The following is a 16564-nucleotide window of genomic DNA, read 5'->3' as shown; positions in this document are numbered from 1 at the left end:
TCTCACACACCACCAACAGACGGTGCAGACCACACACACACCACCAACAGACGGTACAGACCTCACACACACCACCAACAGACGGTACAGACCACACACACACCACCAACAGACGGTACAGACCACACACACACCTCCAACAGACGGTACAGACCTCACACACCACCAACAGACGGTACAGACCACACACACACACCACCAACAGACGGTACAGACCACACACACACCACCAACAGACGGTACAGACCTCTCACACACCACCAACAGACGGTACAGACCTCACACACACCACCAACAGACGGTACAGACCTCTCACACACCACCAACAGACGGTACAGACCTCACACACACCACCAACAGACGGTACAGACCTCACACACACCACCAACAGACGGTACAGACCTCACACACACCACCAACAGACGGTACAGACTTCACACACACCACCAACAGACGGTACAGACTTCACACACACACCACCAACAGACGGTACAGACCTCACACACACACACCTCCAACAGACGGTACAGACTTCACACACACCACCAACAGACGGTGCAGACCACACACACACCACCAACAGACGGTACAGACCTCTCACACACCTCCAACAGACGGTACAGACCTCACACACACCACCAACAGACAGTACAGACCACACACACCTCCAACAGACGGTACAGACCACACACACACACACCTCCAACAGACGGTACAGACTTCACACACACCACCAACAGACGGTGCAGACCACACACACACCACCAACAGACGGTACAGACCTCTCACACACCTCCAACAGACGGTACAGACTTCACACACACCACCAACAGACAGTACAGACCACACACACCTCCAACAGACGGTACAGACCACACACACACCTCCAACAGACGGTACAGACTTCACACACACACCACCAACAGACGGTACAGACTTCACACACACCTCCAACAGACGGTACAGACCACACACACACCTCCAACAGACGGTACAGACCTCTCACACACCACCAACAGACGGTACAGACCACACACACCACCAACAGACGGTACAGACTTCACACACACCACCAACAGACGGTACAGACCTCTCACACACCACCAACAGACGGTGCAGACCACACACACACCACCAACAGACGGTACAGACCTCACACACACCACCAACAGACGGTACAGACCACACACACACCACCAACAGACGGTACAGACCACACACACACCTCCAACAGACGGTACAGACCTCACACACCACCAACAGACGGTACAGACCACACACACACACCACCAACAGACGGTACAGACCACACACACACCACCAACAGACGGTACAGACCTCTCACACACCACCAACAGACGGTACAGACCTCACACACACCACCAACAGACGGTACAGACCTCTCACACACCACCAACAGACGGTACAGACCTCACACACACCACCAACAGACGGTACAGACCTCACACACACCACCAACAGACGGTACAGACTTCACACACACCACCAACAGACGGTACAGACTTCACACACACACCACCAACAGACGGTACAGACCTCACACACACACACCTCCAACAGACGGTACAGACTTCACACACACCACCAACAGACGGTGCAGACCACACACACACCACCAACAGACGGTACAGACCTCTCACACACCTCCAACAGACGGTACAGACCTCACACACCACCAACAGACGGTACAGACCACACACACACCACCAACAGACGGTACAGACCACACACACACCTCCAACAGACGGTACAGACCTCACACACCACCAACAGACGGTACAGACCACACACACACCACCAACAGACGGTACAGACCACACACACACCACCAACAGACGGTACAGACCTCTCATACACCACCAACAGACGGTACAGACCTCACACACACCACCAACAGACGGTACAGACCTCTCACACACCACCAACAGACGGTACAGACCACACACACACCTCCAACAGACGGTACAGACCTCACACACCACCAACAGACGGTACAGACCTCACACACCACCAACAGACGGTGCAGACCACACACACACCACCAACAGACGGTACAGACCTCTCACACACCAACAGACGGTACAGACCTCTCACACACCAACAGACGGTACAGACCACACACACACACCAACAGACGGTACAGACCACACACACACCACCAACAGACGGTACAGACCTCACACACACCACCAACAGACGGTACAGACCTCTCACACACCACCAACAGACGGTACAGACCTCACACACACACCACCAACAGACGGTACAGACCACACACACACCACCAACAGACGGTACAGACCTCACACACCACCAACAGACGGTACAGACCACACACACACCACCAACAGACGGTACAGACCACACACACACCACCAACAGACGGTACAGACCTCACACACCACCAACAGACGGTACAGACCTCACACACCACCAACAGACGGTACAGACCACACACACACACCACCAACAGACGGTACAGACCACACACACACCACCAACAGACGGTACAGACCTCACACACCACCAACAGACGGTACAGACCACACACACACACCACCAACAGACGGTACAGACCTCTCACACACCTCCAACAGACGGTACAGACCTCTCACACACCTCCAACAGACGGTGCAGACCTCTCACACACACCACCAACAGACGGTACAGACCTCTCACACACCTCCAACAGACGGTGCAGACCTCTCACACACACCACCAACAGACGGTACAGACCTCACACACCACCAACAGACGGTACAGACCTCACACACACACACCTCCAACAGACGGTACAGACCACACACACCTCCAACAGACGGTACAGACCACACACACACCTCCAACAGACGGTACAGACCTCTCACACACCTCCAACAGACGGTACAGACCACACACACCACCAACAGACGGTACAGACCACACACACACCACCAACAGACGGTACAGACCTCTCACACACCTCCAACAGACGGTACAGACCTCTCACACACCTCCAACAGACGGTACAGACCTCTCACACACCTCCAACAGACGGTACAGACCTCTCACACACCTCCAACAGACGGTACAGACCACACACACACAGATGGTATAGCCATGCAAATCTTCAAGCTATAAACTATATAGTACAGATGGCGTGGAAACGTTTGTGCTTATACTCTAATCTGACGAACTTCCCGATAGATAATAGACACTAAAACTTCCACAGATGTTAAAATCATCCCGAATTCCCCCCCCCCGTCAACACAGGTGTATATTCATCATGTTCATGTTCATCATATTCATCATACAACAAGCTTCCCTCCCGCTCTCAGGTGGTGATGCTGTGTCTGGCCCTCGTGGAGGCGGCGAATCCGCTTTCTAGACAGCTGGTGTCCCTGGCCACAGATGGCCTCCTGCCGCCCACCCTGGCCCACCAGTGTTCTCGCACCACTGCCCACGCCCACGCCCACCTTTTCGGGGGTACCATGGCTGCCTTTCTTGCTCTGCTCTTCAGCCACGTCCTCCTCCTTCAGGTAAGGGACGCTGAAGGTACGTGACAGGGACCAGTGAGAAGCTTAATTGGTCTGGATGGTGGCCGAGGGAGCCCCTGGTGGAGGCCCTAATTACGTTCTTACCTGAGGGAGAGGACCGAGTGAAAGGTGAATGAGATGTTGGTGGATACCCGAGGGCTGCCTTAAGAAACCTGGGGCCAGATTCACGCAAGTACTTACGAACGTGTACATCTTTCCTCAATCTTTGACGCCTTTGGTTACATTTATTAAACAGTTTACAAGCATGAAAACTTGCCAATCAACTGTTGTTATTGTTATAAACAGCCTCCTGGTGCTTCGGAGCTCATTAACTGTTTAATAATTGTAAACAAAGCCGCCAAAGATTGGGAAAAGATGTACAGGTGCGTAAGTGTTTGCGTAACTGCTTTCGTGAATCTGGCCCCTAAAGAGGCCCGAGCTGAGACCGAAAGACATGTTGCGGGTCCGGGGGAGGACCTTGGTCTAGGAGTAAATGGAAGGGGCGGGCCGGGTCGTGGTTCGCAGTGAGGTAGAACTAGGCAGTAGTGGGCGACAACGAGGGCTGTGAAGGGTGGCGTGCACACTAAGCATAGCGAGAAGATTTCATCATAGAAATCAACTACATTACAAATTCTTGAAGCTCTACAAATAAAAATAGAACAACCCACCGTAAGTTTCAGAAGAATGCCCAATTATCCAATCAGGATAATTGAGCATTCTTATGAAACTTCGACATCCTCTGGCGAGTCCCTTCGCATATCCCTAGACATCATACTCACAACGACGTCTAACTTAGTACCGTTTACGGGCTCACCATAGCCCGTGCTACTTGGAACTTTTTGCTCCAAGTAGCGAATCTTAAACAACAACAACAACTACATTACTAACTAAACTCTGGCTCCGGTGCTGCTGACAAGGGGTTAGGCTTAAGCAAGTTATCAGGAGAACGCGCCAAGCCGGGGAGACTTGTGTAGATGGTTGGGTTTTAAGCAACCCGTTCTCACACTTTCTTATAGTCAATATTGACTTATTAAATAAGTGCATATGTGACATACTAATTTATTGTGAATATTTTAGTTTACCTTGAAAAGCTTCATAGAAAACACCGACCTTACCTAACCTTCTTAGTATGTTAAGATAAGCATCTTATTGCTTCGTAATTACAATTATTACTTAACCTATTATAGTTAAGGAAGTTTAGATTCTAGCAAGATCAACTAGTTCAGTCTGAACTAGCAAGTTGAGCTTATTATGGAGTGACTATGTGGGTGTGTACTGTTAGTGAAGGGAAAGAGGGGGGGGGTATATAATATATGTACACGGTTGGGGCCTCGTAGCCTGGTGGATAGCGCGCAGGACTCGTAATTCTGTGGCGCGGGTTCGATTCCCGCACGAGGCAGAAACAAATGGGCAAAGTTTCTTTCACCCTGAATGCCCCTGTTACCTAGCAGTAAAATAGGTACCTGGGTGTTAGTCAGCTGTCACGGGCTGCTTCCTGGGGGTGGAGGCCTGGTCGATGACCGGGCCGCGGGGACACTAAAAGCCCCGAAATCATCTCAAGATAACCTCAAGATAACTCCCTAGATAATACGACTGCTGCTGCCTGCATAAGCTCTCCTGACCAGAGATATCATCTCCCAGGTGCTGGCCACGTGTGCGCTCTGCCTGCACGTGGTGGTGGTGCTGGCGGTGATGTACCGTCGGCACCGCTGCTCCTACGGGTCCCTGTGCTCCGTGGCCGCCACCGCCTCCTCCAGCGCCCCCTACAGCTACCAGCGTCTTGCTCCGCCACACTCCCGCCAGGAGAGGACCTTCCACTTCCTGAAGGTAAGAACGGCCTCCTGCGTGCTAAGTTGGGAATGATACTGGTATATTACTCTGCTGTTTGGGACGGACGTGGCACTGGTGGGACGGACTTGGCACTGGTGGGACGGACGTGGCACTGGTGGGACGGACGTGGCACTGGTGGGACGGACTTGGCACTGGTGTGACGGACGTGGCACTGGTGGGACGGACTTGGCACTGGTGTGACGGACGTGGTACTGGTGTGACGGACGTGGCACTGGTGTGACGGACGTGGCACTGGTGGGACGGACTTGGCACTGGTGTGACGGACGTGGTACTGGTGGGACGGACGTGGCACTGGTGGGACAGACATGGCACTGTTGGTGTGCAAATTAGCCAGTGCTAGTTATGACTATTATTCTAAGAATTAAGAATACAACCGTTATGCTTATCCCGTGAGAGAATACGTGACTTACTTTGCTCCTCCGCAGGACGGGATGCGAGTCCTGCCTCAGAGAGTCCGGACCCACAAGGACGCCACTCCCGCCTTCACCTCTCCGGACTCTGAGAGTGGCGTGAGTGGACTGGACCCAGAGACCCGTGACACGGCTCCTCTGCTGGACTACTCAGAGGACAGCCTCGCCTCGCCCCTCCGTGACTCCGTGCAGCTGGAGGCAGTAGAGTCCACCAACCAACAGCAGCAGCAGCAGCAGACTTCTGCGTCGGACACGGAATCCGCCGCGTCGGGATATGGCACGGACACTGATGCGGAAGATGACATTGACGCTGCCGTGGCCGAGTATCAGGAGAAGTTGAAGGTGGCAACGTTGGATATGGGCGTGGCCCGTGCCCCTACGGTGGCCACGGCGCGGCGGGCGTGCGTGGCCTTAACTGCCCTTCTGGCCACGGTGATTGTGGCGGCATTCGTGGCCGTGTATGGGTGGAGGGACGGCGGCGACCACCCACTCCTGGTGGTGGTGCTGTCGACCACCATGTTGGCAGCACTGGTGTTGGTGGCACTTCTAACCCGCCTACCCACCCTCCACCCCTCCAACACCACCACCTTCAGGGTACCAGCAGCCCCCTGGCTGCCCTCCGCTGCCCTCCTTCTCAATGTGATCCTGCTGGTGCAGGTCCTCAGGCACTCCTGGGCAGTTATCTCTCTCTACACTACGGCAGGTAAGTACGCCCTCAAACACACACACACACACACACACACACACACACACACACACACACACACACACACACACACACACACAGAGTGTCAGAGTAGTTAACAAGTGGACTGCATTAGGCAGCGATATGGTGACGGCAGACTCCATACACAGTTTAAAATGTAGATATGATAGAACCCAGTAGGCTCAGGAATCTGTACATCAGTTGATTGACGGTTGAGAGGCGGGACCAAAGAGCCACAGCTCAACCCCCGCAAGCACAACTAGGCCAGTACACACACACAGCCTGCTTTCCGCTGTACTGAACAGGTATAAGCCGCGTCACGTTATCAGATCAGCTTTTTCTTGAAGCATAATTGTGTGTAAAATTGGGCTCATTCTCCTTAAAGATCAAAAAGTTTAACACAGTGACAGCATTGAACATCAGCATGACCTGTTGGATCATGCACATGGCTGTCCTGAGCTCATACATAAAGGAGTATTAAGTGCTTTAATGACAGCAGGATTGTATTCAAGTTACGTCTTATGATGATCTTGGTTGTAATCTGAGGAACCGACAGATGAAACATGTATAATGAATTTACTACACTGGTTTACATACACTTGCCTGGGGGCTGTACTCTGGCACTTCTAACTTGTGCCCCTCACCTGTCATACTCTGGCTCCCTCGTATATTTCTCTCTCTCCTCCTCCCTGACTTCTTGTCCCTAATCCAATCACTTGGGCTGGACGGTAGAGCGACGGTCTCGCTTCATGCAGGTCGGCGTTCATTCCCCGACCGTCCAAGTGGTTGGACACCATTCCTTTCGAACCCCCGTCCCATCCCAAATCCTTATCCTGGCCCCTTCCAAGTGCTATATAGTTATAATGGCTTGGCGCTTTCCCCCTGATAGTTCGATTCAATTGTCCCTAACCCCTCGTCCCATACCTGTGTATCTAACTCCTGTCTCTTACCTATACTGTCGTCTCCCTGCAGGTCTGGTGTGGTACTTCACCTACGGCGTGCATCACAGCGCCCTGGCCACCCTAGGGGTGGTGACTGCACGCGGCCGCTCCACTGAGATCATCTGCATGGAGCCCCTAGCGCCCCCCGCCCTCACCCCGACCCTGCTGCAGGCGTCGCCCCAGCTCCTCCACCACCCAACGCACCAGCAACACTTCACCAGGCTCACCCAGGTCGACACCGTCCTCATCACTAGGTGAAACCCCTGCCGCAGAGTGATCCAATCCTGTTAAGAGGTTCCGCCTAATTGGGAACTATCGTCCTTGCTTCAGAGTGTGCCGCTTCTGGTCATATTACAGGCCGGAGAGGGACTCGTGGTCCATACGATTTCGTACCTATTTTCTTCAGCTCGTAGGTCGACGTAGTCCTCGATGACGAGAGTATCGAACGTAGACTTCAACTCGAATCTTGTTCCTCGATTGTGGTATACAGAGGAGCTTGGTCCTCCACTCCCTCCCTCGTCCTCCCAATCACGAATGTTTTAATTCGAATTGACAGTAACCTCGTTATAATGTGTCGAGTTTCTTCGGTTGGGGCTTCCTTTGAGGCTGACAAGACACGTAACACGAGCACAGCTCTCAATATAATTGACAGGTAATCACAAAAGGAAAATCACTCGCATCTGTTGTTGTTTTAGATTCAGTCACCGGGAACAAGAGTTCCAAGCAGCACGGGCTACGGTGAGCCCGAAGTGGACGTTCACTCGCACCTAATATGAAATACACACACACACACATATATGTAATATAATGCAAACTTGTTAATATTAAAAGTATTAAGAGTTTAATTTTGGAAATGAATTGTGTGGAATGTTTAACCAAACACTAGTCTGCCTTAGCATTGCTCTCATTAAGTAATGTAAAGCTTCCTCCATGTTAGGTTTTGCTCTGTGATTAAGTTATAAGCTTCCTGTAAGTCCAAAGCTCCGGTTGGTGGGTCTTGTTGATAATAAATAAATTACATTTTCATAAAGGATCAAAATATTTTGGGTGCAAATATAATCATTGCGGCTTCTTACAAATTAATCCAAAATATTGTTAGTTCTGTTATATTGATTGGACTATAAAGAACATGACCCATTCTGTTTTATTCTGGTTAGCATTTCTTGTGGCACTCAGTTGGCATAATGTGGCGTTCGTTCCACATTGAATCGAAGTCAGTGAATTGAGTCATTGAATTAAGTCAATGTTGATAGGTGGATACTGCAGAGATTTAAAATTATTAATGCACCAATGTTGCTGAAACGTCAATACAGTTGAATCACTGCTGCATCAATATGCCAAAATCCTCACATAATGTTTCAACGTCGTATCAACGTTACTTCAACGGAACATTAATATAAATACAACGTGACATTAACATCGATACAACGTTGCATCGACGTTAAAGCACTGTTGATACACTGATAATGTTGACATATCGATGCAAGATTGATTCAACATGATCAAAGTCGCATCAACGTTGCTTCAACGTCGCATCACCGTTGATGCGACATCCCCCCTAAGGTTGAATCGATACTGCAGCGACATACCAACATGAGTGTCGTATCGACGTTGCTTTAACTTCAATGTAAGGTCGCACAAACGTTGAAGCAACGCTGCATCAACGTTGTTCCAACGTTGATCTCACGTTGTGCGTGTCCATTCATTGCCAGTGTTAATCAAATCTCGTATGAACATTTAATCAACGTCATTGTTAATTCACCATTCAATCCGCATTGCTTTTGGATAGTGAGCCGTTGGGACGTGACCTCCTGCTGTAGTAAACCCCCCCCCCCCCCAGGTGAGTGTAATGGTGGTAAGGGCATTAAAACCTACGAGGTCTCGTATGTACTTGTCAGACACAGTTCTCCCCAGCCAGACACGTCGTCAGGTGCGACACACGTTCAGGCTGGGAATGGCTCTTGATAAACGTTGCTCACATCTTCGGGGGGAAAATGAAGTAATACCAAGACAAAATACCTCGCCTGTATCCTCTCAAAAATATATATATATTTACAGTTATATGTACAATATATATGTACATGTCAATTCACTGCCGTCAGTCAGTTTGTCTTGTATGACGCGCCAATAAAGACTTGGGGCCAGATTCACGAAAGCAGTTACGCAAACACTGGCGAACCTGTACATCTTTTCTCAATCTTTGGCGGCTTTGTTTCCAATTATTAAACAGTTAATAAGCTCCGAAGCACCAGGAGGCTGTTTATAACAATAATAACAGTTGAATGGGAAGTTTTCATGCTGTAAACTATTTAATAAATGTAACCAAAGCCGTCAAAGATTGAGGAAAGATGTACACGTTCGTAAGTGCTTTCGTGAATCTGGCCCAAGATCACTATTTCTACACCGTCCAGCGCTGTTGCTCATGTTGTGAATGTCGATGAATCTTCCCATCCAAAGTTGACAAATTCCCCCTCAGGCGACTCTTCTAAAGGCCGAGTTAATGCACTTCGGTCGGTTGTCACTGGGCCGCGAGCTGAGCACTTCGTCTTTGTTGACTGCGAGCCGAGTACTAACTGTACCCAAATTTATCGGTGTGCTTGTCTGTCGGCGACTCTGATTGGCTCTCATTTCTCGCCACCAGTCGCGCATTCTGGGCCAAAACTACACTAACTGTCGTCAGCTCGTTTCCTTCTGTAGCAATTCGACATTATCTTTTAAGTCACAATTTTAATCTTGGCGCGACGAATTAACACGTCCTGATAACTTTCAGTAACAATGCCCACTGGAAAGTGTATTGAGATTCCCTGGCCTGATAACCTCTACACTCTGGCCTGATAACCTCTACACTCTAGCCTGATAACCTCTACACTCTGGCCTGATAACCTCTACACTCTGGCCTGATAACCTCTACACTCTGGCCTGATAACCTCTACACTCTGGCCTGATAACCTCTACACTCTGGCCTGATAACCTCTACACTCTGGCCTAATAACCTCTACACTCTGGCCTGATAACCTCTACACTCTGGCCTGATAACCTCTACACTCTGGCCTGATAACCTCTACACTCTGGCCTGATAACCTCTACACTCTGGCCTGATAACCTCTACACTCTAGCCTGATAACCTCTACACTCTGGCCTGATAACCTCTACACTCTGGCCTGATAACCTTTACACTCTGGCCTGATAACCTCTACACTCTGGCCTGATAACCTCTACACTCTGGCCTGATAACCTCTACACTCTGGCCTGATAACCTCTACACTCTGGCCTGATAACCTTTACACTCTGGCCTGATAACCTCTACACTCTGGCCTGATAACCTCTACACTCTGGCCTGATAACCTCTACACTCTGGCCTGATAACCTCTACACTCTGGCCTGATAACCTCTACACTCTGGCCTGATAATGGATATTAACCGACCGAATGTTACACTTGATTGTCCTAGGAACTTGACGAGTCTCATTCTTCCCAGTTCTGTTTGCAATGGTAAGTATATATTCTGTGAATCTTGTTATAATGTTCTTCTCGTACTGAGTGTTATACCATCAGGTGTTATACTGATGAGTTAGCATGCGGATGGATGAATCTTTGAGGGCAGGCATGTGTGTTTTCCTAGTCAGTTGAGGGTGGCTTCTGCCTTTTCCTATCTGCTGGGGCCAGATTCACGAAGCAGTTACGCAAGTACTTACGAACGTGTACATCTTTCCTCAATCTTTGACGGCTTTGGTTACATTTATTAAACACTTTAGAAGCATGAAAACTTCCCAATCAACTGTTATTATTGTTATAAACAGCCTCCTGGTGCTTCGGAACTCATTAACTGTTTAATAATTGTAAACAAAGCCGTCAAAGATTGAGGAAAGATGTACAGGTTCGTAAGTACTTGCGTAACTGCTTCGTGAATCTGGCCCTCTGGTCTGTAACTAAATGACCCAATTTGTTCAACATCCTGTTAAGAGTCCGTATCAGCCATTTGGGGGTCGCTCTTGATATGCTACTGTGTGTGGACTGATCGAGTGTCCAGTCACAGGCGAACTGCGATATATTTGCTCAGATCAGTTTAACTATTAGTTTAAAAATGGGATGTGCCACTGTGGGTGAGGTACCTCCGTCTTCATGGGTTGAAACCTGAGTTTTCCCTCTACCTCTCTATCCTAGTTATTGGTATTCCATGGCTCTGGGATCCATCTTTTTTTCTCTTTCGTTCTAAGAAAACTTTGTACACTTATTACCTTTGATTCGTGTTGTTTGCAACCAAAACCACGAATCATGCACATCTAGAAGATCTATTCCTACCTTACCTGAAACAGCTACGCTATAGTACTAGTTGGACGTCTCTCTCCTCCTTTCAACCATCCATGTTGCAGTAGCATCTGCTATGTCACCCAATGTGACCATCTATCTACTGACCGTCTCACTCGATGTTTGTAACCACTGCATCGCAAACGAAGCCTCAACATCCAACAGTCGACACCGTCCTAATAACTTGAATAAAACCACATTCGAAGAGAATGTGGATCAATAGTTATTGATATCGGGCTTCAAATGCATTTGCGTGTGTGTGAAGACATCAATGTTATCTTCCGTCCCGGACAGTCTTCTACACCCATCGAAGTCCAATATCAAGAACACACTGCTCGCCTTGCTCCGTCACTTCACGCTGGTCAGGTTCTGATAACAATTATAAAAAAAACATACACCTGAATCCTAGTGTTGATATCATCTCATCAGTTGGGAGCAGAAATCCTCAGAAGTGCCATAGTGAAGTCAAAGATTTTAAGTATGCCATGGGAACTCTTATCTAGGTCCTGGCCCTCTCGTGATAAGTGATCTATCCTCTACCATATTTGTATTGTGTTCAACAGTATAACCTCAAAATCCTGTAGTTCTTGGGAAAGGACGAGTCAAATATTGTCCAGGAACAAACAAGCCCCCCCCCCCTCCCCATGCCAGTACAATGCATTATAAATGTGGCCATGTTGCTTGGCCTTGCATTTACACAATGATCTTCTGCACTATTATATGGTAATCGTGGCCATATTCAATCTATTATCGCAAACCTGCTAGCTCTGAATTAGTCGCAGTAATTACCATTCTACGTTCTCTTCTGTGCTCACATTGAAATAAAACAGTTCATTCTTCACCTTACACAACATTCCATTCTCGAAAAGGGTTACAAATATACTCGTGACGGTGCCCTCGATTGAGACACCTCTGAAGATGGGCAGCAGTTTGCTGTAAAAAGTGGCCCCCCCTCTGGCGCCCTCACCGAATTCACGTGCCTTCCACTATACACTTCCGTGGCACCTGCTCGGCACTTATTCCTAACAGTTCCCCTTACCCCAGGTAAGGTCCAGATCCGTGTCATGGCATCCCCATTGCCAGCAAGAGCCGTTTGATGGATCCATCTTCTGTTTCGTAGTCCTCGTACCCCACACACGGAGCTCCTGGTCATCCTCGTCCCAGATCCTTCCAACGCCCGCCTCCAAGACGTTACTGCCTACCATGAGGCCACAACCCCATATGCCTTGGGCTATCTTCCTGCAGCCGAATTCCTCAACTGCTTTCGTCTTTAATACCAAGCTCGGTCTAACCCCATCACACCTGGCTTGCTCCCAAGCCTCGCAGCATCTCGATTCAGCAGTAGTACCTCTCACCTGAGAACACACTGCCTCTATCCAACCTCTTCTACCAACACCTGAATGTGTGAGAGAGACCCATGTTATATCTTGAACCCTTCGAAGTCATTCCTCCTAGCCTTGCCTATGCTGCCTAAATCTGACTGGTAACACAGTTGACTAATTGTACTGTTTAATTCTCAAAATGCATAATTATTCAATGAAATACACCGCTTTTCTGCACTTTTTTTTCGCCAATACGTCACTCTCTAGACACCAACGAGTTTTTGGCCAATTTCAAGCTTACACCTTTTTAACGTCGCCTCGCCCTTGTAATATGTTAAAATGTCCACTCTTATCTTTGATCATCGAACATTTGTTCCACAATTCATCATATAGTCCAGAACGTGTTAAAATCAATGATAGAAATTAGAGGATAAGATATATTAATTGCACTCCCCCCCCCCCCAAACTTTGTACAACAAACCACATAGTGCTTCAATATACAGAAAATTGTAGCATGGAAAAGTATAGTCTCATCAGCTTGTTACTGTAGCAGCTCTACAAGTAAGTAAGTAATTATCAAAAGAAGGCACCAAACCGGGAAGGCTATGTAGCACCATCAAGTACGCAAAATAATCAGAGGGCGCTAAATATCACCAAGGATGCCAAGCAGCTCTACAAGGACCTGAGGGATGAATAGCATCGCTAGGGAACAGACTGCTTGGCGGGAACCGTTTCTGGTTTGAAAGGCGCGATATACTCCGATCGCCGGACGGAACCATTTGTACATTGCGGTAATAAAATGGAAAAATTGGCTACCCTAAAAGCTAATGTTTAAGCAATTTCGTGGAGCATTTGTCAATTTACTTTATGATAATTTTGGACGATTCTCGTCACTATCAGTTAATTTCTATACTTAAGTTATGACAACATTATGTCGTAAACTCGGGGGCCTGTGTTGCTTAAATTTGGTTTATTACACACATTACTCCTATTAAAATGTGGCAAATAGTTTCATCAATTGTTTGTAATTAAACGGAAGTAGTTCTTGCCGTGCTGACAATTTTATGTTGCCTCTTAATATTTGTAGAATAGGTTGGTAGCAAAAAAAACTTACAATTAAATCTTTTTTCCACCCTTCATGTAATGTCCTGAAGCTGAATGACTACCATAATTTCGAAAGCAAATTAAGACGTGTGGTTTTCGCTGACAATAGGAGATTGTCCCCAACACGAGTCTAGTCGTATTTCCATACATTTGGTGGCTCCTCTTACAGGTGTTCTTTATGTAGTTCTAACTTCCAGTTTAGAGTCTGAAGTTCATCATTCACGGACAGTTTTGGTGGCTTATTTTAACGAGCATTTGGCCAATGTATTAAAACATTGATTGGGCTGATTTTCAGCTCCCTTTGCTGCTGAGGGCTTCGTTTGGCAGTTCCATGAACTTTCACCTAACCTTCCATGTTGAGCGAATATCGGAACGTTTCAGTGGCTAACCTAACCTTACGTTAATTATACTTCACGTGGACGAGTGATAAAACACTGGGCCAATAATACCAGAACGTGGAAAGCAGTTTTATTTATGGTTACCTTCGCTATTTGGCCAACACTGAATTTTGTTTTTTCTGCTGCTACAGCTTGTGCAGATATATTTCAGGACTTCAGAAACCCTTGGCGGATAGCGACTGACGCCACATCACTTTCAACTCACTGTCCAGGCCTCTCAATAGGCCTACGTTGTGTACAAACCATTTCATTGTTACGAAGACTTTAATGAATAAAAAGTTTAAGATTGTACCCTATTGTTTTAGTTATTCTAAATTCAATTACCAGGAAAAAAAAATAAAGTGAATAGAAAGCAGAGCATAGAATATTTTATGGGTTTTATATTTAACATTGGGATCCAGCTCACAATTTTATTATGATTTTCTTCCAAGATCTCTGCATCAAAGGATTTTCCAAAAGGTGTCATACTAGACTAACAGTCTAGTTAAATAAAAGTAAGCAAGTAATTATCAAAAGAAGGCACCAAACCGGGATAGTTAAAAGCAAAGTTAACTGCCATGTAACCTATTAATTATATAAAATTAGCTCATAGCAAACGTAGTTATTAAGAGGGTTAATGTGAAATTATAAATTTTAATTAACCGCTACGTAAGCATTTATCTGTTAGTAAAAAAAACTAAGACTCTGGGTAGAGTTCCGAAGAGCGAGACGAAGGTCGTCTCGCACACCGACTTTTCGTAAGCCATTTTATTTGTATTGCAAATTTAACCATGCATATACGTACACACGTATTGTGAACACTATACTACCTGTGGGCGGTGGGGAAGGACTTTCTTACATTAAATTTCTTTAAACATTTTCAGAGCCATTTGCGTTTGGAGGAACTAGTGAAGTATTATATGTCTCCCCAATATTATATGCTGGACAAGGAAGCCAAGCGGTCAGCCGCTTCTTGAGAAGGGGCTGCAACAACACGGGTACAAGTATGGGAGGGGTTAAAGCTGACAAACGTATCCACAGAATCAACAAGGTGCTTATGGAGAAATCATCAGGACGAGTAGGGTCAACACTACCAAGATCAAAATACTTAGTCCACGTAGCAGGACCAAAGCCTGCGAGGAATCGTGCGAGTACGGAGGTGACGGCGCCGTGCACCCCTGGAAACGGTAAAAGGCGCAGTTGTGACAACGAAAGACTGAGCAACGCCAGGTGAGGTGGTGGTGATCACCACTGGAGCTTCGGGGCTCAACCCTGCCACAAAGGTGGGAGGGGAGCCGAGAGTAGCAGCATGGTCAGGGCCCAATGTAGCGGGGGATACAGAGCCCGGCCTTCCAGTACAGTCCGACTCTTAGGCCTGGTCGCCTACCACGAGTCTGAGAAGTTGTGAGGGTCAGAAAAAGGCATAAAAAAATAATCCACGAATACCCATACCCACCATGGAGCCACAATTAGAGGAGAGGACACCTGACAAGATGGTGCCCCCCCCCCACCAAAGGGGGTGCAACGTGGATCTACACTTTGCAGTCGCCACCTCCAGAGCCGTCAGTACATTGAGATCAGGCTCAGCAACGAAGTCAAAGATTGACAATACAAGCGTCCCCTCGCTCGACAACGTTGGGTACCACAGTTTTATGGGCGAAAGTGTGCCTCCCCAAACACCTGGGCGTCAAAACAAAAGAAGACATTAGAAAGAGTAATCAAGAATGGCAAAAAGTCGGCGGGAAATGACAGTCAGAAATAATAGCTGGGGAGGAAAAATAACTAGAAAGAAAATGTAATCAACACAATTAGTGAAGACGGCAGCAGGAACACAAGGCTACAAAAGGACAGAGGACTGTCCCATGGAGCATCACTCCCCGGCAGCCGCCCACCAAATCCCCTTGACAACGGGCTGGAGAGGGAAGGAGAGATATTGTTCAAGTATCTTAATATTGTTGACGACTCGCTCAAGACCAAGTACTATTTCAAACGGTGAAGTAAAAAAACATC

At 47.8% G+C, this 16564-nt stretch overlaps 1 protein-coding gene across 1 annotated transcript in view; it reads left to right on the top strand.

Moving 5' to 3' along the window:
* Positions 1 to 8114, top strand: part of LOC123773921 (cationic amino acid transporter 4) — a 53834-nt gene extending 45720 nt beyond the window's left edge. Inside the window, exons 8-11 of the mRNA XM_045767893.2 lie at positions 3339 to 3539; positions 5178 to 5363; positions 5813 to 6500; positions 7476 to 8114. Of these exons, the coding sequence (XP_045623849.1) occupies positions 3339 to 3539; positions 5178 to 5363; positions 5813 to 6500; positions 7476 to 7702 (1302 nt within the window). The 3' untranslated portion in view covers positions 7703 to 8114. The remainder of the gene's footprint in view (positions 1 to 3338; positions 3540 to 5177; positions 5364 to 5812; positions 6501 to 7475) is intronic.
* Positions 8115 to 16564: the final 8450 nt, after the last annotated feature.

This window comes from Procambarus clarkii, chromosome 91 (genome assembly GCF_040958095.1).
Source record: "Procambarus clarkii isolate CNS0578487 chromosome 91, FALCON_Pclarkii_2.0, whole genome shotgun sequence".
Classification (NCBI taxonomy): domain Eukaryota; kingdom Metazoa; phylum Arthropoda; class Malacostraca; order Decapoda; family Cambaridae; genus Procambarus; species Procambarus clarkii.
Note: the sequence above shows the minus strand (reverse complement) of the source record. Positions and strands in the feature narration are given on the sequence as shown.